General features: G+C 33.5%; 1 protein-coding gene across 1 annotated transcript in view; it reads right to left on the bottom strand.

Moving 5' to 3' along the window:
• Positions 1-12565: 12565 nt before the first annotated feature.
• The window catches only part of LOC114340687 (heparan sulfate glucosamine 3-O-sulfotransferase 1), a 208393-nt gene continuing 193233 nt past the window's right edge, over positions 12566-27725 (bottom strand). Inside the window, exons 5-6 of the mRNA XM_050656395.1 lie at positions 16262-16686; positions 12566-13209 (exon numbers count right to left, since the gene is read on the bottom strand). Of these exons, the coding sequence (XP_050512352.1) occupies positions 13071-13209; positions 16262-16686 (564 nt within the window). The 3' untranslated portion in view covers positions 12566-13070. The remainder of the gene's footprint in view (positions 13210-16261; positions 16687-27725) is intronic.

Genomic DNA, 27725 nt, shown 5'->3' with positions numbered 1-27725 from the left:
TTAATTAAACATTTAAAATTATTTTGACAGTGATTTGAATTTCACGCTCGCATATTGCCTGCCATTTCTGGCACGTCAGGGTTGTAAAAAGAGTTTTCGTTAATTGTAGTTTCTTTGAAGAAATTCGAAAAGTAAATTTATATTTACCTAAATAAAGATAAATTGAAGAAATGGAACGACGAGAAAATAGAACTTGACAAAGATGGGTAGAAATCTTTCGGTGTAAGATAATCTTTTAGAGTAGAACATATCCCATATGAAAATTTAAAAGTTTTTATGGAAATTTCCTTATGTTGTTCAGGCACTAATGCTGCTGTTGAAAGGGTATTTCACTAGGGAATGATTATTGGAGCAGTGAGAAGTTACAACTTTTGTAAAAACATTATCTGCCAGCTTAACAGTCAAATTTAATATGCAAAATGAAAATTGTTCGGATGTGGCTACATTATTAGACGAACATCGCTCATTTAGCAAAAAAATCCATTCCGAAGAAAAATGTTTTTAATAGAAAATAAAGTTTTTATCATTTTTTCTTCTTTTTTTTTCACCTGTACTTGCAATGTGTACTCTTTTTGAACAACAAATAATTGGTCACCTTAATTTTACAGAAGATGGATTACATCTTTGAGTATTGCTCTATCAAATGCTTTCTTCAGGTCAGTCAGACATACAAATTCAGGTCTATTTATTATACTCTATTGATTTCTCAGAATTTGCTTTATGACGAGTATTGCATCTGTACACGATCTTCCAGTACGAAAACTCTGGTGTACATCTGCTAAACTTATCCTCTGATTCATAAGATCTTGTAGAATTTTAGTTGTAAGTTTTAGGGTAGTATTTAACAAGCTAATACTTTTGGAGTGTTAAAAACTAAAGTATTATAAAATTATTAAGAGAAACATTATAAAATTAGAGTGTTAACATTTCTCAGATATTGCAGTTATGCCCGTTAGTTTTATGAAAGAGACTTAGAGTTAGTTCTATTTCAGAATATGTTTACACTTAAAATATATTAATATATCTTATAATTCTAACTTAACGATATGGCATCTGTTGATATGCACTAGTTCTTTTGGAAGGTAAGTGATTTAAATAAAGAGTGTTCCTTCGTGAAATCTAAGTAAGTTAGGTACCTACTATTGGTTCCATGACATCTCGTAACGCGACAGTTCGTAATCGGACAAACGGTAGCGGACAATTCGTCAGTTCGTAAAGGCGACATTTCGTAACGGCGACAGTTCGTAACTATAGGTACATATTGGTAATGGTACAATTCGTAACGTCAACAAATTTTTTAGCATATTTTTTTTAGAAAATTTAGTATTACTGAATTTATACAAAAATGCATTATGCATATTATGTACATTCCTATACCCAAAAATAAAAGAGTAATGATACATACTTTTTTTGAGACCACTTTTTTTAAATATATTTCACACATATTTTTTGTATATTCTTTTTAATATGATAACTAAATAATTTTTTATCTTGAATGATCACTTTAAAGTAGTAAAACCATGTGTAAATAATAATAATTATAAAAATTTATTTCTCCGAGAAATACGAAATGTTTCAAAAATGTTTATCCTAATTCTGGTTCGTTAAATTCATAAACGTAATTTCTATTATTGTAACTATAATAAAATTTAGTTTTCCGTTAACCAACAGAATAGTTAAATTTTGACGTTACGAATTGTCCCGTTACGAACTGACGCGTTATGAGATGTCCTGTCACACCTACTATTGCTTTTTCATAGGTATCTACCTTGTATACTTATAAATAATAACTATCTTTAACTTTGGTACTTAACGGAAACCAAATGAAACTTTTTTTTCGATATTTTTTTATTCACTTTTAAAAATATTGCATTTATTTAAAATCATCGTTTTCTCTGCTATATCTATTTGCTTGTATCCCTATTGTTAAGTTATTTCTGTGTGAAATCCTGACGTAACTAGCAGATATCACTATATTAACTGCAAATATATTGAGTCCAGCTCCAGCTGGTGCTAGGGGGTAGACATTTTTCTACGATCCCGGTAGAAAATAGGCCTACTTCCGAGAAGCGACCCTGCCCACGCAAGCCATGCTTTGCTCTCAATTCCTTACTGAGAGAAATCATAACCCATCCCTTTATCCGTTCAAAATCTATTTACTTATTTCCTATCCTCTGATGAAGCGCAGCAGCGATCATCTGCACCAGCTCAAGGCACAAAAGAAATGAATTCTGCATTGGATCATGCAATCATGACTAGAACAGTTTGAATGGTTATGTTGCTGCGATAGTGAAGGCAAAGGGAAAACCACTCCATTATACTTCCCACAAATGGAAATGGCAAACGAAAGCTCAGTCCCGGGCATCTCTTAACCCGGGCATCTCTTAAATGGGAGGAGGGTGCAAAGAACCCCCGTCAACTACTATTAGGTTGAAATCCAAGGAAATGGACAGAGAATCCAAATATATGACAGGATAGTACACATTGCCACCATGCCACCTGGAACGTACGCAGCTTATTTATGTCTGAAAAACTGGAAAACACTGAAGCCGAGGTGATAGGAATGAAAATATACATCTTGGGGGTTAGTAAAGTAAGATGGCGTGGTTCAGGAAAACAAAAAACAAATCATACATCTATTATTTAGGAAGAACCGACGAAGCACATCAATATGGAACGGCATATTATTATCGGAAAAAAATTGCGCAATCAGTCACACTTCATCCCTCTGAATAATAGTGTAGCATTGTTGAAGTCACGAAGCTCCCATACAATCTTAAATATTACTCAGGTCTATGCTCCAACAACTGACAAGTTGGAGGATGAAATCGAAAAATTTTATAACAACTTAGATGAAATAATGCGACTGACACAAAAGGCGATATAACGATAATCAGGGGTGACTTTAACGCCAAAATTGGTCGTAGTGCTGAAGGAGACAACATAAGAGCATACGGTCTCGGTACCAGGAAAAATAGGGGAGAGAGACTTGCCCAATTCTGAGTAGAGAATAATCTGTTAATAACCAACACCTTCATCAAACAACATCCTAGAAGTTTGTACACTTGGAAATAATCTGCAGACAGAAAAGATATAATTGTTAGGAATCAAATTGTTAGGAACTCGTGGCTGAAAGACCTGAGAAGATTGTTTGTCCGCTCACCCGCAGAAATTTTTCGTGCAGCAGTTTCCAAAACTACATCGTGTTTTTCCAATTTGTCATATTTATCTCCCAGCGGAGGGCCGGAAATCGGACGTGTAAGGTCTGTGAGGCATCACCCATATGGAAATACGATGTAATTTTTATTTCGCCCGTCCGATGATTTTTACCAAATTTAAATAATGGAACCAAATGATATATATTCTCTAGCCTCCTTAAAGAGAAAAAACTTAAAAAATTTTGTTAATAAACCGACAGGGGATAATAAAGAATCCCTAACATGGTTGCCAAGAACGAAAGAGTTCAAGGGAATGAAATAAGAGACTGACTCATGAAATATATTTTTTATAACCTTTTTTTCTATTCGAATTGTCGAATAAAGGTCTCTCTCATTTCTCACCATTCATCCCTGTTGTGTGTGAGGCGTTTTCACATTGGTCCTGCGACTCTTTTGATGTCGTCGCTCCAGCCCATTTGAGGTCTTCCTCTTGGTCTCTTTGCTTCGTACAGTCACCAGTTTCCAACTTCTTTGATCCAACTAATAAAATATATATATTGATGAACAATTTGCGATTATGGAAAAGAGCACAAGGGTAAAGAGAATTTTATCCGGCAGATGGTATGATAAAAATATATAATCTTAAAGTACCTTAGACATTAAAGCACCATTAAACACCATATTCTACAATTCTCGAGTACTTAATATTTAACATTTTCAAAATAAATATCAATACCTATACTATTCGTGAATAAAAAAATATCATTAACATTAGTTCCAATGTGGACTACAAAAAATAAAAATCAAATAAGGCACTGATCAATATGATCCTACTCAAAAACCGGGTCCACGAATATGACATTTTATTTCCATTAAGTAATAGAAATAATCTTAAATATAATTCGTATTTTTTATCCATTTGATGATATGTATAAGTTAATAATTTTTCACTTTTCAAAAGTCATTTGCTCCAAAACTACGAGAGTTTTTGATAAATATCGCTCTATGATAATGTGGATGGTATCACAGTGTGTTTTACATCTACGTTGTGCCAATTCTGTACTATAATAAAGTGACCTTCAGTTCTGAAGCAGATGAAAATAAATAATCTACAGAGTGTCGATAGAGCCTTGGATAACATGAGGATTATGTCTTCATGCTGGCAAAAACTTCTCAATTATTCACAATGCATTTTAATGTAGTGCCGATTTACGATAATAGGTTTAAAAAATATATTTGTTATAGTAAAATATAGATAAAATTCTCACTATATAATTTAATTTTTTGAATATTTTATAAATTGCTAAAAGTTTTAGTAGTTGAGCATTAGTAATATGGAGCACTTTTCTTACTAGTCTAGGCGCCAGAGGGGCCACCGTGTCATTTTTAATTCTGATGGACAAACTCAACGGTTTCTTATGGATTTTTGGCTGCTTATTACGAATTTCGAGAATGGATTTCGATCCGAGTGGTCAAAAAATTGTCATAAACAATTTAATTGTTTATAAATTGTTTATAAGGCTCTGGCTCATAAACTAAAAGAGATAAAAAAGATTACTTCAAATAAAATTTGTTTGTTAATAAAAAACGAAGAAAAAAACGTTTACTAAACTTAAATCCAACAATTAGAACTCAAGATATTGTAAAATTAGTGCACAATGCAAATTTCAAATTGCAAAATAAGTATTTTTCGAAACTTTATCGATCGTAACTCGGCTTCTCCGCATGTAAATCAGCCTCAGAAGATCTCATTTTAAATCTTCATTAAAAGTTTGTCAAATTACTTTGTCTTCATTTGTTTTAAAGTTATACCCGTTTGAAGTTATAATTTTCTTAAAAAAAATTGTACATTAATTTGTTTATAAGGGCTTCAAGTAAATTTGAGCTATATAAATTTATACTTTAATTAACAATAATGATAGAAGAACTCAAAAGGAATAATTTGAGCTTAATAAAATGTTCGTAAGTTTATTTTTGGTCAAGATATCGATATTTTAATGGCGCACTATGAGGCGCAACATCGACTCAGCAAGTATTTTTCGACGCTTTATCGATCGTAACTCGGCTTCTACGCATGCAAATGAGCCAATATGTGATATCCGTATAAAAATGGATCGAGTTATTTTGCAGCATCATTGCATATAAAACGAGCATTTATGTTGTGGCGGCATACACACAATTGACGTGCCTTGATGATGCTGCAAAAGAACTAGATCCACTTTATATGGATACTATCCAGTATCCACTGGATATCTATATGATATAGATTATATCTATATCATATAGATAATTAGACTCTGAAGCCCCAGGTTTTAGTTTTACTGCCTACAAGAACAGACTTAGTACCACCATGTAACTGTAAAAATTGCTCTAAGAACTTATGCAGATGTAAAAAAGCTGAGATTCCCTGTATATCTCGATTCAGATGCATGAAACAAAAAGTTTGTAAAAATAGTATTAATAAATAATATTAAATTACTTTTTAGTTCTATTTCTGAAATATAAGTTTTTAATGTTTTTTTTCTCATTTAGTATAAAAAATAAAAGACAAAGTAAATATAATGAAAGGTGATACGAGGTACAGTATGATGATTTAATTATAAGAATTATATGATACAATTTTATTAGGATCTTCAAAAATGAAAAATGAAGATAACGTAAATATACATAGAAATTGTAATTTGCATGGAGAAGTTAGCGCGTGAACCTTTATGCGGTAAGCCGATCTTGAGCCACAGAGCGCACTATTAAAATATCGATATCTTGGCGAAAAATAAACTTACAAACATTTTCGTAAGCTCAAAATTTTCCTTTTGAGTTCTTCTATCATTATTGTTAATTAAAGTATAAATGTTTATAGCTTAAATTTGCTTAAAACCCTTATGAACAAATTAATGTACATTTTTTTTAAGAAAATTATTACTTCAAATGGGTATAACTTTAAAACAAATGAAGACCAAGTAATTTAACAAACTCTGTTTGGAAGCCTATTAACTAGGCTTTAAAATGAAACCTTCTAAGGATCATTTCCTTGCGTAGAAGCCGAGTTACGACTGATAAAGCTTCGAAAAATACTTATTTTGCAATTTGCAATTTGCATTGTGCACTAATTTTACAATATCTTGAGTTCTAATTGTTGGATTTAAGTTTAGTAAACGTTTTTTCTTCGTTTTTTATTAACGAACAAATTTTATTTGAAACATTCTTTTTATGTCTTTTAGTTTATAAGCCTTATAAACAATTTATAAACAATTAAATTGTTTATAACAATTTTAAGTGCAGACTTGGCACATATCGGTTTTCACTTCTCGATGTTTGATGTGTGTGCTATTTTCTAGTTTTTGGGATAAAAGATCACCGTTCGCCCTCCGGGAGTTTCAACAACCCTCAATGGCCGGCGATAGAACAACGAGGACAAAATCATCTAGACTGCAACAATGAACTTCATCTAGATTGCAACCAACCAACACCTGTGGGCCTGGTGGCCCTGAACACCTACAACCCCAGAGCCCATTGCAGAACCAACAGCAGTACCATTCGACATCAAGAAGTTACCATCGAACCAGTGCCACAAGCCATACATAAGTATAATCCAGAATTGTTAGTTTTTGGCAAGAATTTGAATATATTTGTTAATGCATTTAATAGGTCATATTTTTATTATATCTTTACTGAACATTAAACATGATTAGTTAAAAATACTGTTTTGTTTGCTTCCATTCTAAATTTTCAGAGTTCATATCTGAGATTAGGACAAGACGAACAAACACCTTGAGAGACTGAGCTAGGCTGGGGTGAACGATAGCTCTCTTCGTTGGTTGAAATATTATTTTCCAATGGTATTTCAATTAGCTGGGGTAGTCTATTGTCGTTTTCGTTTCACGTTACTTAGACTGACTCTCCGACAGAGTATTCGAAACGAGGAAACGAGAACAGAATTAGAATGCATAACGTGGCTTAAGTAAACCAGAAACATTGAAATAATCGTTAGGAACTGGCTGCAGCAAGCTGCTGCAAGCAAGACCGATAGAACTGGAAGACATTAGAGAAAGCCTTTATGTTCAACATTGGACGCAGAAGGCTGGATGATAATTAAGATAAAAATGATGATTAGGATGATTAAGATAAAAAATGTTTTCATGTATATCAGGGCTTTTCATTCCGGATGGAATGTTTGCCACTCTTACTTAGAGCCCTCTGATTCGCTTATTGCGGTGAATCACTCCGCATTTCACTTGTGTATTGTTGTCAAAGTTTGTTGTATGACTTGACTTTCGTTACAATTTTATTCCACTCATTTCGATATGTGCATAGTTCCCTCCAGTTTCTCACTTCCTGAATTTTGATATCTCTCATTACCTGGTCCTCCCATCTCTCTCTAGGTCTTCCCCTTGTCCTTTCAATTTCTGGTTTCCATCTGATGATCTTCTTAATCCGTAGGTCGTTTTCCTTCTCTCTATGTGTCCCAGCCATCTCAGTCTCTGTGCTTTAATAAATCTAACTATATTTTCTCCCTTCATTATGTCTCTTAGTTCATGGTTCATTCTTCTTGTCATTTCTTCGTTGTCCATTCTTATCGGGCCCATAATCCGTCTGAGGATTTTCCTTTCGAATATTCTCAAGTTTTCTTCATTTTTTCCGCGAGGCACCTTGTCTCAGCTGCGTACGTAACTACTGGTCTGATTGCAACTCTGTATATTTTCAGTTTTGTATTTCTGGATAAGTTCTTGTCCTTCATAAGCCTATGATATCTCCTTTCATGTATATAAATTAAAAAATATCTTGAATAAAAAATAGCAATTAGAAATCAAGAGAAACTGGTTGTAATGGGTATACAATCGACAGTGTCATTAAAGACTTACATTTTACGGGAAATAAAAATTATTAGCCCATCAGATTTTCAACAGAACTTTTCTGCAAACGCCAAAAGTAATATCGACATGAACTTGACAGAAGAAGCATAGATAACAATTGTTAGAAATCCAGTAAATCGTATCTTATGCGTATATTCGTATATTCTGAAACATGCTAGGAGTTAGAATTTTCTAGCATACAATAAAATGTTTATATTGGAGTAGAATGTAGAATGAATTTTGACTCATTTTTGAGGTATGTTCTCTTTAAAATTGTTGATTTTTGACTTTATTTCTCAGCGATTCTTTGTCATATTAGCTGCAAAAAAAAGTTCAAGCACTTCTTTAAGTCAAATAGGTACTCATTTATATACATATATTCACTTATCAAAGATAACAATGTCATTAAAGAAATCAAAGAAAATTAATGCCAATAACAAGGCGTGATAATAGGCTCTCGAAAAAAAAAAAATGGTTTCAAACTGCCTAGGAGTATAAAACTGACAATCTCTAATAACTTAAGACAAGTACTGACATTGACATATGAAGAAAAAATGTGAACACAGTGAACTGGACTGCCACAAGCTGATTAGTTGCCGTAAAAGAAAAATGGTGTAAAACTTAATATTTTAAGAATCTGTGAGACAACTCACAAATAAAGCGAAGAGGCTAATTAGGTGAGGTAAAAAATTGTGGTGGAACTTTTAACAAAATACGGAATATTAAACAGACACTTTGCCTATTAAGAAGAATAAAGCAGAATATTAAGAAATGGACAATAGTTAGCGACAATAAAATATAATAGGAATATTAGATTAAGAATTGTGGCACCAGTGTTGTAAATTTGAATTGTGCAAACATTGTCGACGATATTAGCGTTACAATAATAATCATAATTAAGGTCACTAATCTGACAACCGCATTACTGGTATGAATAGACACGTCAGATGAGGGATAATTTTGTAAATTTTTTCCATCAGTTAATACCAAAATAAATTTAGTATTTAGCAAAAATCACTAATTTTTTCTCTTAAACTACGGGTCGGTCATGATACATGTTACGAGGATATTAATGGGGGGGGGGCACATTTGAAGTTGTACTTGCAGTTTTTTAATATCTTCTTCTATCTTAAACGTAAAAACGCGTAGTATCTAAATGTTCATCGATCAACCGAGAAAAATGCTTCTTTTTTCGATACTAAAGATTTTGATATTGAGAAATACTGAAAGAGAATTAAAACAAAAAACAGTAGTGGAGCCAACCTCTTGAAGAATAAGTTAAAAAAGTTAGAAATCATTGTGAAAAATAATAGTTTTTATTAAATAGGCTGGGTAATGTGGAACATGCCTGAAGTAAATTCCTATGGAGAAATGTAAAATCTATGAAATGAAAGGAAGAATCAGTGTGCCTTGTGGCAGGAAAAATACTAAATTTGAAAGACAAATGACCAGTATTAGACTAAGTACGATATTTTATACCGAATATTTTGAATCGTTAAAAGAGCAACAAACGCACTGCAGGAATGAATAATCTTAGAAGGGTATAGTAAGCGGAATCGTATGTTTACTTTATCTTGTAAACGATAAGGTAAAGCTTAAGCTAATATTCAAGCTATCAAATGTAAAGGAGATAATTATGTCATAATTTCTTAATAAAAAATAGTGTATATTATGTTGTAAAATGTTGTATAAAAATACTTTTCTATTCCTGTAATAAGTTATGCTATATGAAATTAAATTTTTGATAGAAGCCATGTATGTATTTAAAAGTTAAGTGTTTAATTTATCATATAAAATAAAATCAGTACAGCCTTCCTACGACACTCTGTAAATCTTCAATTTATAATAATTGAGCACAGGGAAGTAAAAAATAGTAAAGTTGCCAATATTCAAAATTTTCAATGGTGAAATCTTTAAACTAAATCATTTGTTTATTTTTTCAGCATTTTTCATTGAATTACTTTAATGCAAAAAGCCAGGCTAATACATATTTACAATTGTATAGCAACTGTACAGTATCCGCTGGTAGCGTTAACTATGATTAGAGGTCACGTGGTACAATCTGTCAACGCGAGGGACAATCATAATAATATATGTGTATGCTTTATGTGCGATTTACAAAAACAAGAGATTATTTAAAATTTTACTATGAAGTTTGGGCTAATGCATCAATACATTATTACAAATTTACTAAAATTACTCTACATGGTAGAGAATTTCTGATATACCTAATACATAAATAAAGTTTAAATAATATAGAAAAGTACGAATGTATTTTAAGGCTGACAGCCGAAGTGTGACTCACGAGTTATTACTACTTTGTAGACAAAGGTTAAAAAGTCAGAATTTGTCCAATATTAAGCCTTGTTAATTCCTGTGAAGTTGAAATTTTGCTTCCTCTGCAAATTTTCTGCTTAAGTATAGTGTTTTTTAAGATAATACTACAATAATTCGGTCTTAAACTTCTATGAAATATAGTTTTTTAATGATATTCCTCAAGCAAAGATTCGGAACTTTTGTGAACGATTGTATATTTTGTATAATAAAAATGGCAAGTAACGTGCTTTGCCCCGGATCGTAAACACTATAGTGAAAGACGGATATGTAGATTCTTTGTGTTCCAAAGTATGTGGTTGAAAAGAAGAGGTGGATTTCATTACTAAAATAAAAAAATATAGTGAAGAAAAAGAATTGAATTTATCGCCCGTGGGGGACGGCTTACAAATTATGCCAACATGAGAAGCACTGTAACCTCTAACACTGGAACCTCTATATACTGTGGCACTGTCGACATTGTCATATCCCCTCAATGTTAACCCTCTCAGCAGATATAGTATAGTTTATGTCTTGCACAACTATTTATAGGTATATATAAGATTGTTTTATTTAATGGCAACTGGTGTTCTGCAACTATGTATTGAATTCTCTATGAATTTCGGTGGCACGTTTTGCCATGATTAGAGTTTCTTTTTGTATACTTATATATTGTTCATATACACTGTGGGCCGAAATAAAGGAGTACAGTTTTTAGTTGAAAATAACTTTTTTGTTCTTTTTGCGATTTAATTTCTTTTTGCAGAGCTAATAGCCTAATATGTCCTAAACATGACTGCAAATTTGGAAGCAAAAAGAACGTACATGGTCGGACTTATAAAAAATTTATATAATGGTGCATTTGAGCTCGTTGCAAATGAAAACTGCCTTAGCTAAAATTGAACTGATATGCTCTTTTGGCAGGTTAACTATCCAGAACACTTTAGTAAAAAGTAAATTTTTCAAAATTACCGGATTCGCAAAATATCATTTATTTATTTAAATAACGTTCAGAACACGCCTTCGCCATAAAATTTTTAAAAATCCCGAATTTGTAAAATATCACTTTTTATTTAAATTAGGAAATCCTATTCGAATACTTTTCTAATATGTTCACCAGAATGAAAACCCTCTTAACACTAAATTACATCTTTTCCATCGTTTTTGCCTCATATTAGCAGTAATTAGTGTTAAATGTCTTAAGAATTTCTCAAACGCTCAAATATGTCAATTTACTTAGTATGTAAGTTAGGTTGTCATGGAATTTGTTTGACATTTATAATTAAATAAGTAAAGTGACCAGTTCATAATGCCACTTTTAAACAAAGTAGACAGAATATTAATTAAATATTACCGTGAAAAATATAATTATGGTGCAAGAAAAATTGTAAATGCATTTCCTGAGAAAAATTGGCATATTGGAACAATAGGAAAGTTCTTAAGACATCTAAGGGAAACCCATGGGTCTATTGAACATAAAAGTGGAAGAGGGAGGAAGTAAAGCTGAAGAACTGAAGAAAATATTGCTAGATAAGGGTTGTTTTAGGAAATTTGCAACCTGGCCAATCTGTTGGAACAAGGAAAATCGCAAAAGAAACTAGGATTTCCCGCACATCAGTTCGAAGAATCATTAAAGAAGATTGCCATCTTAAAGTATTTAAAAACGTTTACTGTCAAAGACTTACTGCCAATGTAAGAGAAAAACGACTGGAAAGATGTAATTTGCTACTAAGAAGATTCCGCTCTTGTAAAGACATTAGAGAAATATGGTGTTCAGATGAAAAAATGTTTTATTTACGGCCTGCTAAAAATACCTAAATTAATAGGGTGTATTCTGACGTACAATTTAAGAGAGAAATTCCTATAGAGCATCTTTTAATTGAATTGACAACAATTTGAAACCATCGAACAGCTCAAAGAAAGAATGCAGTTTGTTTGGAACAATTCTGAACAGGTTGTAATAAATGGGGCTATCAATTTATGGCGCAGACGACTTCAAGAACTGATAAACAATAATGGTGGTCACATTCATAATGTTTTAGTCTAAGTTTTAAAATTATTAAACTGTTTTCATAAATGTGTTATTTGTTAAAATTTTGTATTTTCCTAATTTATTAAAAAAATTATATTTTTCGAATCCGGTAATTTTGAAAACTTTCCTTTTTATTGAAGTGTTGTGGATAGCTATCCTACCGAAAGAGCATATCAGTTCAATTTTAGCTAAGACAGTTTTCATTTGCAACGAGCTCAAATGCACTGTTACATACATTTTTTTATAAGTCCGACACTGTACGTTATTTTTCCTTCCAAATTTGCTGTCATGTTGAGGACATGTTATTTGTCAAAAAACAAAAATGTTATTTTCAACCGAAAAAATGTACTCCTTTATTTCGGCCCACAGTGTATATCTTTTTAACACGCATTCCATTTTTGTTGTATTTACCTACATTCTTATAATTCCGTTTTGCATTTCTGTAGTTAATGAAAAACATTCAAATAATAAAAAGACCGACACCCGGCTAATATATGCCTTAAATCAAAAACACAAAGAAGGTAAATGATTAAAACTTAATATTAAAAACCTTACATCCATAAACTTTTTTTCAAAAATCCCATTTTTCACACGGTCAAAAATATTTTTTACAAGTTTGTTAATAAAAAAACCAAAGAAATAAAGTACTTGTTTTAAATATTTACCTTCGAAATTGATTTAATGAATTTAACTAATCTAAAGATAGAAGAAACATTATTCTTCAGGCCATCCAAGGTCTTCACCAATCAGTTCGTAGAATTTCTGATTATGTTCCCCAAAGTATTTTCTAAGTCTTGATATGACCTCGGGGTCGACTCTTGGGTGTTTTCTTCCCTTAGTTTCCCTTAGACATCTGAAACATTTAATTATTAGGTTCATTAAGGAAGTCATAAGTAAGTGTTACTCTAAGTGCGTTCGCAGAGCCCCGACAACTTATCCCTGACAACTCCTAACCTCACCTAATATAAATACCGTTAATAGATAAATACAAGGTATACCTATTTACATATTAATTAATATTAGTAACTATCTATTACTATTAATTAATAGTAAATATACATTGTATAATTTTATGGTTTAACGCACTTTTTATTTCTTAATGGTCGACAGCGTGGTAATTTGTCAGAGGTCTTAAGAATTTTAGTAATCACTTGAATAAGTGATGTCTACTAAACAAAAATACCGGAGAGGACCACAAAAAATCAAGTGGTGGATGCTAAAAGATGAGAAAGAAGGTATATTCAGGAGAAGCATAGTAGAAAAAATATGTTGGAACATGAAAGGAAGCCCTAATACAATTTGAAGAAAAATTGCCAGTAGTATTAGAGATATTGCTATTGAAATACTTGGGAAAACGTCAGGAAAAAAGTTTGAGGATAAAGAGACTTGGTGGTGGTCAAACGAAGTACAAGGAAAAATAAAAGAGAAGAGAAAATTATATAAAAAGTGGCAAGAAACCAGATCCGACACAGATCTTCAAAACTATATGGTGGCGAAAAAGGAAGCGAAAGTAGCAGTAGCAAAAGCCAAAGCAGATGCGTATTCAGACCTATACGATCAACTTGATACCAGGGAAGGCAAAAGGAAGATATATAAAATAGCCAAACAGGGAGCAAAGAAAGCAAAAGATTTTAATCAGATTAGATGTATCTGAGATGAAAATAATAAAATACTAGTTCACGAAGGGGATGTCAAAAAGAGATGGAGAAAGTACTTTGACAGCTTATTAAATGAAGAATTTTACAGACAGCCTGTAGAGTCAACGGAGACAGTAGCAGCAATCGTCACCAAAATAACAAACGAGGAAGTGACTCAAGCGCTTTAAAAAATAAAGAAAGGAAATGCGGTAGGACCAGATGATATTCCTGGGGAAGTATGGAGAGCATTGAGAGAGACAGGAACAAGGTGGCTAGCAGGCCTATTTAATAGAATTATGGAAAAGATAAAAAAGGGTTCAAGGCAGGTTTTGTTTATATTCGATTCAGAGTTGGACTACCATCTCCATATAGCAAATATTTCAGCATCCTTACGCATCATCAGTGAAGTTTATGCAGTCACAACTCTGAAGGGAATATAAACATTCTGCCTCTTTTAAGGCAAACCATCGCGATGCAATGAACCCACCTTTTGAGACGCAATCTAGCGACATCTCTCGTATTACGAGGAAAACAACGAAAAGTCCCAGATACAAAGTTTACTACTTTTTAAACAATTAGAATAATTGAAATAAAAATATAATAAACAATATTTTAAATCTAATACTTTTCGTTAATAAACTGCTTTCTGGCTGCATCCCATATCTCCGGATTTTACAATATATAATCACGTAGAGACGACGAAAATAGGAGAAAGCAAATAGAGGACACTTAGGCCACGCATTTACCTTCTCTTCGTCTAGGAAAAGGACCGAAAGACAGTTTCTAAATACTCAAAAACTGAGTAAAATGAAAAAGATAAAAAAGGGTTCAAGGCAGGTTTTGTTTATATTCGATTCAGAGTTGGACTACCATCTCCATATAGCAACTATTTCAGCATCCTTATGCATCATCAGTGAAGTTTATGCAGTCACAACTCTGAAGGGAATATAAACATTCTGCCTCTTTTAAGGCAAACCATCGCGATGCAATGAACCCACCTTTTGAGACGCAATCTAGCGACATCTCTCGTATTACGAGGAAAACAACGAAAAGCCCCAGATACAAAGTTTACTAGTTTTTAAACAATTAGAATAATTGAAATAAAAATATAATAAACAATATTTTAAATCTAAGACTTTTCGTTAATAAACGGCTTTCTGGCTGCATCCCATATCTCCGGATTTTACAATATATAATCACGTAGAGACGACGAAAATAGGAGAAAGCAAATAGAGGACACTTAGGCCACGCATTTACCTTCTCTTCGTCTAGGAAAAGGACCGAAAGACAGTTTCTAAATACTCAAAAACTGAGTAAAATGAAAAAGATAAAAAAGGGTTCAAGGCAGGTTTTGGACTGGACAAGGCAGAATTATGGAAGTTGGACAAATGCCAGACGAATGGAGAAGCGGTATACTGGTACCTGTTTACAGAAACAAGGGAGATATACAACAATGTACAAACTACAGGGCTATAAAACTGCTTAGCCACACCATGAAAATGTGGGAAAGAGTAATTGATAGACGGATACGTGAAGAGACCGAAATATCCGAGAATCAATTTGGATTTATGCAGGGCAGGTCAACAACAGATGCAGTTTTCATTATAAGACAGTTGATGGAAAAATATAGGAGTAAAGAAACAAACGCTCATATGTATTCATTGATCTTGAGAAAGCATATGATAGAGTTCCTCGAGAGATTCTGTGGTGGGCACTCAATAAGAAAGGAGTCCCTGGTGAATATGTAAAGATTGTGAGGGATATGTATATGATTGTTGAGTAACGACTAGTGTTAGGACAGGTGTGGGAGAGACTGATAAATTTCATGTGAAAGTAGGATTGCACCAAGGCTCTGTGCTTAGTCCGTATTCTTTAATTCCGTATATTTAATTCTTTACTAGAAATTATATAATCATTGTTTTATTTTTCGAACCTGTTATACACATTTTTTATATTTGGACTGTACTGTTATATAAAGTAAACGCAAGGAGGCTAAAAGTATCGACAATAAACAGTAAACCATACGAAGAATCTGAAATGTGCATAGATAGACAAATCTCTATCATTGAAGATAGTCAATAAGAGTCCACGACGGTTAATAAAACTTAGGGAATGTGGAAAAATATCTTAATAATCCGTCAGATAATTCGGATATGGGATTTCTTCTTATACAAAGAAGAAACAACTTCCGTAGAACTTGTATAACAAATATGGACCCTATACGTTAAGGAATATATATCGCAGTGTATTAGTGTAATTTCTACATACCTGTCAGAAGTTTCATTTCTTAGACAATAAAATCCCTTTGTCTCATTAAAATAAAAATTATGCGTGCCTATCCTCGGTTCTAGTCCCAAAAATCTTTCTATCTTCTGAATCTGGCTCACGGGATCTTCAATCAACAAATCTCCGTTGACGATGAGCAATTGGTCTCTGGAAAACGCCTCCAGCCATCTGTGAATGTAGTTGTGGTAGATGGAAATCGTCAAAGGTCTGTAGGATTCATTGATGGATCCGTTCGCGAAGAGCGCCAGCTGCTCGAACGACTTCGGTGGTTGGTTCGGTAAGGATGGAGATGCTGTGGCCGCGTTTGCCCGGAGTTGAGTATAGTCCGAGATAGCTCTGGTAACCGGCTCTCGAACAATCAGAAGAAGTTTTATGCTAGAGTTCATGGCTCGGATGCGTTCGGGGACCTAAAAAATATATTAAATTAAAAAAGAACCATTCGAAGTTTTAGTTCCGAAAAAATAAAACCTTTAATGATACCACTCTAATGGGACTAAGTTTCTGGTTATGCCTATTCGTGGTTTCTATTACTTGCGAATCAACCGAATGATAAATAAAAGAAGACGGTCTAAAAACTGCACATCAGTACCTGCTATCTATTCATCATGGCCAAATTCCCACGAAAAACTTTGTCCTAATACTCAGCTAGGAGTAAAACTAATACAAAATAATTCGCTGTAAAACAAAATTAAGAGACGTCTTATATTTCAGTTCATCCAGAGATCGTCGTAAACGCCCTTAACCCATTAAGCGCCAAGCAAAGAAATACTGCAAAAATATGTAATATATTTGATTAACTAGAGTAAAATAAATATAAACAATCGTAAAAAAATTGTTTTACACTTTGATAATGGCAGGTGTCACAACAACAAAATGGTTCGTTTTGCAACCTTTGGCGGAATTGAGCTATAAAAATAAAAATAAAAAAAAAACAATTTTATTCTTTTGTGAAAAGTCTCAAAACATTTAGAGTGTAAATGGACCTGGCATTTTTGATAAACAAAAATAGTATGGTTAGAACATTGCCTACACCTTCTTCAGCTTCTTTGTCCAAAACGAAGTCGAACGGCCCTCTATCTTTTTTATAAATTATTTTAGATGTTTCCAGTTTACACTTTTCAATCCTGTATCTCTCATTATGCCAGTTGCATAAATTCGACAAATCGACATATTGTCTACAACACTACACAACCTGCCTTATCTATATAAGCTAGCCCTAGATTATAACCCTAGCCCCCCAACTTCAGCCCTAGATTATAACAAAACTGAATATAGTCCATGTGGTGAGACCGCTCCCGCCTGAAAAAAATTTCTGATTCGGTTTCTTTGTGGATTCCTATTCAAAAATGTCCCCTTTAAACAAATCTGAAGGGTGCCGGGCGGAATTTTTGGGCAGAAATTGTTTAAACAATTTTTTTAAACAAATACAAAAGATCACGTTTTCTTGCTCTAAAATATATATTTTTAGATTTTTTGGGTCATTCTAAACAAGAAAGGTATCTTGTAATTTTTCTAAAAAATTGATAGTTTTTGAGTTATAAGCGATTTAAAATCTGAAAAATGCAAAAATACGCATTTTCGAGGCTTAAAAACTCATATTTAAATTAGTATTTTTGAGGTTGTGAGATACTTAATTTGAAGGTTAAATATTCAGCTTCAAGATTCTGAAGAGTTATCGCGTCTAACTTTAATTTATACCGTTGTTTTTTAATTGTTAAATATGCATGTTTATCCGATTTTTTTGCGGGTGCGGCGCGCTCTATTTCAAAAATCTCCTATTTTCCACCGAAAAATATTTTTTCTAGATTTTTTGGGATATTCTAAATAAAATAAGTTTCTTGACATTTTTCTCAAAAGTTAATAGTTTTAAAGTTAAAAACGATTTAAAATGCGAAAAATGACCAAAAAACATATTTTCGGTTTTTAAATCGCTTATAACTTTAAAACTATTAACTTGAGAAAAATGTCAAGAAACTTTTTTTATTTAGAATATCCCAAAGAATCTAGAAAAAATATTTTTCTGAGGGAAATAGGAGATTTTTTAAATAGAGCTCGCCGCACCGGCAAAAAAATCGGATGGACATGCATATTTAACAATTAAAAAACAACGATTTAAATTAAGGTTAGACGTGATCATTCTTCAGAGTCTTGAAGCTGAATGTTTAAACTTCAATTTAAGTATATGGTAACCTCAAAAATACTAATTTAAATATGAGTTTCTAAGTCTCGAAAATGCGTATTTTCGCATTTTTCAGATTTTAAATCGCTTATAACTCAAAAACTATCAATTTTTTTCAAAAATTACAAGATGCGTTTCTTGTTTAGAATGACCCAAAAAACCTATATATTTTAGAGCAAAAAAACGTGATCTTTTGTATTTGTTTAAAAAAATTGTTTAAACAATTTCTGCCCAAAAATTCCGCCCGGCACTCTTCATATTTGTTTAAAGGGGATATTTTTGGATAGGAATCCACAAAGAAATCGAATCAGAAATTTTTCCAGACGGGAGCGGTCTCACCAGATGGACTAATACCACAATACCCGTCATTCTAAAAGTACGTACCCACTATGTTCGTAACATTGGACCATCAAGGCGGAGCGCGCACTGTTGCACAATACGGGAGCGTCACTATGTGAACTGCTCCAATCGATACGGTATGTGCTCCTCTACATATAAACCAACACCAATTGGAACGCCGAGGCAGAGCGCGCACTGTTGCACGGTCTGGGAGCGCCAACCATTCACTATGTTTACAAACCTCTTGCACTCCGCGCTCCCTGCAACTGGTCCCATCGATACGGCATGCGTTCCTCTACATATAAACCGCCACCTATTGGACCGCCGGGGCGGAGCGGGCACTGTTGCACGGTGCGCCAACCGGCATAACCAGCCGGTGTTGGAGCGTCAACCATCCACTATGTTCACAAACATCTTGCGCTCCGTACTCCCTGCAACGGCTCTCATCGAGACGGCATCCGCTCCTCTAAATATAAACCGCCACCTATTGGACCGTTGAGGCGGAGCGCACACTGTTGCACGGTCCGAGAGCGCCAACCATCCACTATGTTCACGAACCTCTTGCGCTCCGCGCTTCCAGCAACTGCTCCAATCGATAGGGTATGCGCACCCTTACATATAAACCACCACAGATTGGAGCGCCGAGGCAGAGTGCTCACAATTGCACCGTCCGGGAGCGGCAAACGCATCCACTATGTGGAGCAGTTGCAGGAGCTCAGAGCGCAAGCATAGTGGATACGTGCTTTTACTCATAAAAATGTCCCAAATTACTGCCTGTGGGTCGGCTTGAAATTCCTGGTCAGGCAGGATTATAAGTCGACTTCCGCCAATGGTTCGTTATCGAACCATTATTTTCAAACACGAGATTTGATGACTCAAGAATTTTTTATTTTTATTTTTAAATTGATGTACAAACAGGTTAAAAAAATAATGTTTTAATTTATTTCACCACAAAAGTGTTATGCCAATAAAATGACTAAAGTAAAAATAAAGTTGTGTCGAAGGATTGAAAATGTCGGACATTTAGAAAATATTTTTGTGATGAAAACATGAGTTTGGAAATTAAACAAAATTAAATTTAGTTACACTTATATCTTCTGGTTGCTTAAAAAATACAAAGATTAAAAAAAAATTAACGAATTGCCAAAAAAAAAGTCTACAAAAAAATGGTGCGTTTTCGCACCGTTGGCGCTAAATGGGTTAACCCATTAAACGCACGATTCACGTTTTACTCTCATTGAGAGGTAGTCGTCATATATGCACTCTCTGAGGATCTCTAACGAAAGTGAAATGCACGTAAGGGCGGTATCTGAATGAACTGAAATACAAAACATCTCTTAATTTCGTTTTACAGCAAATTATTAAAAAAAGAATTAAAAAACTAAAAATCTTTCGATTTTGCAATTCCGGAAGAATTTGTGATCACGAAAAACAATGCAAATAATGACCGTGCAAATAATATACATCCGTGACCTTTTTGACGATACTTCTCGACAAAATGCTACACATACTACCTTTGACAAGCAGTTAAATAGACGTCCTGTATACTGAAATCGGAAGGCAGAAAAACAATCCAGCAACCCAAAAAATAATACAGCACCTGTAACACCTGTAGCAGATCAAATCCCTGCTGAGCTATTTAAATTGTTGGAAGAGGGAAACATTACTACTTGACCACTTTCTTTAACAAAATTTACAACGACGGAAAAATACCAGATGTTTGGTTGGAGTCATTGTTTAGAACATTACCAAAGAAAAGCAGGCTCACCAGTCACCAAATGCAGCGAATTTAGACTAATCAATTTAATAAGTCACACACTGAAGATACTTTTAAGAATTATACAAAACAGAGTATTCCTTTTGTGCGATAGTAGAATGGGTCAACTATTCTAAATGGGAAATGAGCCACAATTTAAATAAAAAAATGATTTTAATACCGTTTCGAAGTCCACATCGGACGTCGTTGTCAAAATACAAAATATTAATAAATTAAACAAAAATGTTGTTTGAATAATTTAATTTAATCTGACTCATTTATATCGGCAATTCAGACATATATTATACATTTTAAAGTAGAAGACTTTAAAATGACATTGTCAATATTTATGAGTTGCGTTCCTGGGACGACTTTACTGAAAGATTGTTCATTCGATTACATGAAATCAACCCCAACTCAAGAATATCCGTCACAAAAAAATCATAACATGTGATCTGTCTTTAAAAAGAAAACCACATGCAACGATGACAGTAAAGTTCTCGTAAAATCCACGAGGAAAAAGTTTTCCTGTAGCTGGCTGTATATTATATATTACAAAAACGATAAAATCCTTTATAAACGGTATATTTGTTGTAGTCACTTGCTACCATATAGCCATGATGTGAACAAGTCAAACTCGAGCTCAATGGTACCTAGAGCATAAAACATTGGATATTTTAAACATCCATGTTTAATTTCACATCTTTCATCTATGTTTCTATGACGGATCAATTGTAAAGGGATTTTTCCCACATTTTTTATTTTGGTGGTTAGCATGTTAGATTCTCGTAAACACTGATAATGATCGGTCATCCGATCGAAAACTAGTTCTGTTCTGTGATGTAGCCCCTTTTTAGGGATTTTAACAAATATACCTTTTGTAAAGAATTTTATCGTTTTTTTTTAATTCTCGTGTTGGAGATTATATAGTATATTAGAAGAATTTTTTACTAAGCAACAATATTTTTGTTTCATTTATTAATATTTTGTATTTTGACAATGACATGTGCCGTGGACGTCGAAACGTTAATAAAATCATTTTTTTAGTTAAATTTTGGCTTATTTCCTATTAAGAATAGTTGATTACAAAAATGCCACAAGATCAAAAAGTACTTACTTACTTACATACTTCAGAACAACAAGTAGAATGGATAATAAGCAATGTGGATTTAGAAAAGGTCCAGGAACTAGAGCGGCACTTTTTTTATGCGTGTTCTCATAAAACAAGTTGTGAGTTCCAAAGGAACGAAATCGACAGAAAGCATTTGACCGAGTACAATACGATACATTTTTCGATTGCTTGCTGGCAGCAGGACTTAACCACTACAATATAAGACTGGTGAATACTTATATTACAACTAAGTAGCCCAAATTAGAAACCGTCGTGCTGAGAAACTACAGATCAAACGTGTCGTACGATAGGGATGTATTTTGTCCCCTAGTCTTTTTAATCTGTACTCTAATGAAGTCTTTAGGGAGGATTTATGGTGATCTCAACGCAAAAATAGGAAAAGAGCCACAATACCTACCAACGATAGGTAAGCACTAATAAATCTAGCAACTTTCCTTAACATGGTCATTGGCAGCACATGCTTCCAGCGAAAAAATATTCATAAGGGAACGTGGAGATCTCCAGAAGGGATTACAGTAAACATGATCGATCATGTTATTATTGGCTCTTAGACATCACTTAGACGTAATAAACGCATGCAGCAGACGAAGGGCAAATGCAGACTCAGATCACTACCTAGTGGAAAGTAGAATAAAAGCCAGAATCTCAAACATTAAAAAAGAAAAGGGATCCAAAATTAAAAAATATGAAATAAAAAACTTAGCAGACCAGAGCAAAAGGGCCAAATACAAAGAATATATAAAAGGAAGGCTAAAAAACAGACAAAAGCACGAGGATATAAACAGAGAATGGGAAGCGTATAAAAACATCATACAAGACGCTGCCAAAGAGACCTTGGGTCTACAAAAAAAGGTCAAACCAACTGAAGGGAAGTGGTTCGATGAAGACTGTCGTAACATAACAGAGAGAAAAGATAATGCATATCAACGACTACAACAACGACATAGAACAAGACAGGCAGATGAGGAATATATAATGCTAAGGAGGGAAGAGAAGAAAATACACCGCAGAAAGAAAAGAGAACATAAAGAAAAAGAAATCCAAGAAATTGAAGAATTAAATAAACCAACAGAAACCAGAAAATTCTACCAAAAATTTAACAAAAGCAGAACAGAATTTAAACCAAGAACAATGATGTGCGGAGACAAAGAAGGAGATATAATAACTCAACAGAGTGAAATACTGCAAAGATGGACTGAATTCTTTAAAGAGAAGTTTGAACAAAACGGAGTTTCACTATACGATGAAATTATACTGGATCAAACGGATACCAGAGAAACAACCCCCCATTCAGTAGCTGAAATGCAAGAAGCAGTTACCAGACTGAAAAACAACAAGTCACCTGGATTGGACAACTTTAGCGCAAAATTAATAAAAAAAGGCGGAGACTCCCTATTGCATGCGATACACGAACTTATAGTGAACATATGGAATAATAAACAACTGCCACAAGACTGGAATACCGGAGTAATCAGTCCACTACATAAAAAGGGAGATCAGCTTCAATGTAACAACTACCGGGCAATAACGCTACTGACTGTGGCATATAAAATACTGTCAAATACTGTCAATATCCCCCAACAAATAGTTGGGGGATATCAATGTGGTTTCCGCAGGCAGAAGTCCACAATAGATCAGATCTTCGTTTAGAGACAAATCTTGGAAAAGACTAGTGAATTTAATATAGAAACACATCATCTCTTTATTGACTTTGAGAGTGCCTATGATAGTATCCATCGAGAATTTCTGATCAACGCCCTGATAGAGTTTAATATTCCAACTCATCTCATTGATATAGTAAAAGAAACACTTAAAGTACAAAGCAGGGTTCGAATTCAAAACGCACTAACAGATACAAACCATGTTAGAACGGGCCTACGACAAGAAGATGCCCTATCCTGTATTCTATTCAACATCACATTAGAGAAAATAATTAGAGAGTCAAAAGTCAACACCAGAGGAACAATAATAACAAAAAGTGTACAAATATTGGCATTTGCAGATGATGTTGATATCATAGCTAGCAGCAAAAAAGAAATGATAGAAGCATTTAATGCTATAGAAAGAGCGGCACAAAACAGTGGCCTAAATATTAATGAAATAAAAACCAAATACATGAAGGCCAGCAAATCGACAGGCCAAAGAAACCTACAGAATCTGACAATAGGAGACTATAACATCGAAAGCGTAAAAAATTTTACATATCTAGGTTCACTAGTTACCGCAAATAACAATGTCAGCGAAGAAGTTGAGAGAAGAATACATATTGCTAATAAAACATATAATGTACTCATTAAACATCTAAGATCTAACAACATCACGAGAAAAACCAAATGCAAAATATACAAAACCCTGATAAAACCGGTCCTTATATATGGATCAGATACATGGACACTGACGAAAAGCGATGAGAACTTATTAGGTACGTTTGAACGAAAAATGCTTAGACACATATATAAGGGGGTGAAAGAAAATGACGTATGGCGCAGAATATATAATTTTGAATTATACGAAGCATACAACGAACCCGACGTCATAACATTCATAAAGATCGGACGTCTGCGCTGGATGGGCCATGTTGAACGAATGTTGGAGACCGAAACACCAAAACACATAATGAAGCAAACACCAGTAGGGAGAAGGTCAAAGGGATGACCCAAACTTAGATACATGGAACAAGTGGAACAAGATCTTAAAACACTTGAGATTACCCACTGGAAGAACAAAGCAAGGAACAGAACAGAATGGCTGAAAATCTTAGAACAAGCCAGGACCCAAAAAGGGTTGTCGAGCTACTGATGATGATGATGAATCTGCTATATCTAGGCCCTACGGTATACAAGGAGGGTAACAGGGCCAGTGCTACGCTTCAACCGTCTATTTTTACCCCTGGTTTTACCCAAGGTACTCATTTTATTCAGGCTGTGTCGACCTGGGGCCTATAGATATTTTTAAAAAATGTCTAGCTATTCTTGCCGGCACTGGGTTTCTAACTCCGGCCTACCAGCATGCGAGTCAGACATCCTACCGTCTGAGCTACGCCGACCCTTTGATCAAGGTCTGCTTTCTCTTAATGGAGAGGAAATAGAACATGTAAAACATTTTAAATACCTTAGCAGTTGGTTAAATATAAATTGTGACTCTGGTGGAGAGATAATAACTAGGATCGAAATACCACGTAGTTATTTTATGACCTGGAGACCAGTTTTAAGTAACAGAAACCTGTCGATGCATATTCGCAAGACGGTCCTGAAATGGTATGTGTGGTCCATTCTATTGTGTGGTTGTGACACATGGACGTAAAAAAATCACAATGTTAAACCAATTAGAAGCATTCGAATTGGGGTGCTATCGACAGATTGTAAATATATCGTGGGTTTTGCATATTTTCAATGAATATTTCCTTAAAATGATGAACTCTATTTACAAACATCATAACAAGAAAAAAAAAACAGAACACTTCGGACATATCGCACACCTAGTTCAATTATTGTGCCACAACTGCAAAAAATTCGAATTTTGTGTTAAGGCTGTAAAATATTGCCTATAAAATGCCCCATCTTATGAAATACAGCCTGAACTAAATTATTGTTTTGGATAAGTATAAAGTAAGTTAGTTCGGTATTTCACTGTAGGGTTTTTGGAGGTTTTGAAAATGCAATATGGCCATAACTGGGAGATGTGGCGATAATATACACTGCCACAATTCAACCGATGTAATTATTCAATACGTTCAATACGGCCACAACTGCAAAAATCAATTGATTTTTTCATTATATTGCCGCCGTATCTCCTAGGTATCGCTTTATAAATGACTTTCTTCACAATTTTAATAAATTGTAATAAGATCCAGCGAATAAGTGTATAATTTGCTACCTAAATTGTAATTTTGAAGCCAGTTATTCTCAAAATAATTTATTTACAGGGAATAACGCGTTTGCTACAGAACGTTTTGCTCATTTCTCGAGAATATTGTGTTTTGCACTTGTGGCACTATTGAACTAGGTGTGCGATATAATTAAAGGCCCTAACTACCATCTACTTCGCCTTATAAAACAAGGAAAAGTGCAGGGAAAGAGATAGATTGGTAAAAAGACTTTTATGGCTACGTAATATTACACAATGGGGTGGATCCAGAGTAGAAGATTTATTTCCAGCAGTAGCCGATAGAGAAGGGCTTCAGGAAACCAATGTAAACATGTTGACGGCCAACGTCTGAATACGGATACGGCAGCTAAAGAAGAAGGAGGAGAATTAAATAGTTCTGAAGTTAAAAATATCGGTTTTTTCCGAATTTTATCGTAAAACAGAGAGCTAGATAATAATTTCAAATATTTTCTTGTATGATGGTTAGAGTTTATTGTCTACTGAATTGCCTACTAAAACAGAACATTCATAAAGTTTTAGTATTTTAAATATTGAATGGGTTGCATATGTGAGTCCATATTAAATGTAGTAATGAAACAAAGACTTACTCACAATCATTTAATTATACTTTGACGACCGGTTTCGATCTCTACATTATTCAGATCATCTTCAGGTCGGCGTTACAAGTAGTTAAATGCTACAATTAAAGAAAACCAGAGTTAGAACATTGTCTGGTTGCACAAATGTTAATAGAAAGCTAACTTCGAAAACATTTTTTGAAATAGAGGTTTGCAACTGTTGACATTTCAGAAAAGCGATACATACAAATGCACACTTATGAGCAACAGATACTCACAAGCATGCATAAGTAAATGGATGCATGCAGTTTATGAATATTTGTTGAAAAAGTTAAAAAATAATAATAAAAAATAAAAAATTTTTAAATTTTTTTTTAAAAATTGAATAACTAATTAAAACATTAATCAAATAAATATGCTTCCAAAATTCAAAAAAAATATAATAATAGATAGTAGTATTGCTCTGATCTACTTACATGCCGTTACAAGGGATGCGCTGCCACTTAGTTGTTAACATGTTAATACGTCCAACCAACTAAGTGGCAGCGCATCCCTTGTAACGGCATGTAAGTAGATCAGAGTAATACTACTATCTATTATTATATTTTTTTTGAATTTTGGAAGCATATTTATTTGATTAATGTTTTAATTAGTTATTCAATTTAAAAAAAAAATTTAAAATTTTTTTATTTTTTATTATTATTTTTTAACTTTTTCAACAAATATTCATAAACTGCATGCATCCATTTACTTATGCATGCTTGTGAGTATCAGTTGCTCATAAGTGTGCATTTGTATGTATCGCTTTTCTGAAATGTCAACAGTTGCAAACCTCTATTTCAAAAAATGTTTTCGAAGTTAGCTTTCTATTAACATTTGTGCAACCAGACAATGTTCTAACTCTGGTTTTCTTTAATTGTAGCATTTAACTACTTGTAACGCCGACCTGAAGATGATTTGAATAATGTAGAGATTGAAACCGGTCGTCAAAGTATAATTAAATGATTGTGAGTAAGTCTTTGTTTCATTACTACATTTTTAGTATTATCACATACGGAAGTTATATCTTGTATAAATATTAAAATATTTTTATAATTTTGTTTATTTGCGGAATATTTTGGATTTTATCTCTAGACAACTACCGAATACATAGGTACTTGTGGTTTAGATACCATTAAGCAAATAATATGGCACTTCATAGTTTTATTCAATATAGGCACAGTTTTATTCAATATAGGTAGCATATAAAAAGAAGTACGAGAATATTATATTTTTACACTAATTTAACATGAATTTTTAAAAGGTAAACTTATAAAAATATATCATGACCATCACAGATAACGTCCATTTTAAATTTTTTTACTTTTATACAACAATTTTAATAATTAAGTAGGGGAGACCGGGGCAGAACGGTATAGTTAAGAAAGAAAAAATCATAGAAAGAAAGCTAAACTGTGTATTAAAAAATAACAAAGTCTGACAGGATCACTTGCTATTAAGCTTCATAGAAATGACTTTATTTATAATCCAAATTGCATAGTTATTTGGTTATAAAGAACTTAACTTATCAGTGCGAAATTCCCGTTTTGCCCCGG

The sequence above is a fragment of the Diabrotica virgifera genome, chromosome 7, assembly GCF_917563875.1.
Source record: "Diabrotica virgifera virgifera chromosome 7, PGI_DIABVI_V3a".
NCBI lineage: Eukaryota > Metazoa > Arthropoda > Insecta > Coleoptera > Chrysomelidae > Diabrotica > Diabrotica virgifera.
Note: the sequence above shows the minus strand (reverse complement) of the source record. Positions and strands in the feature narration are given on the sequence as shown.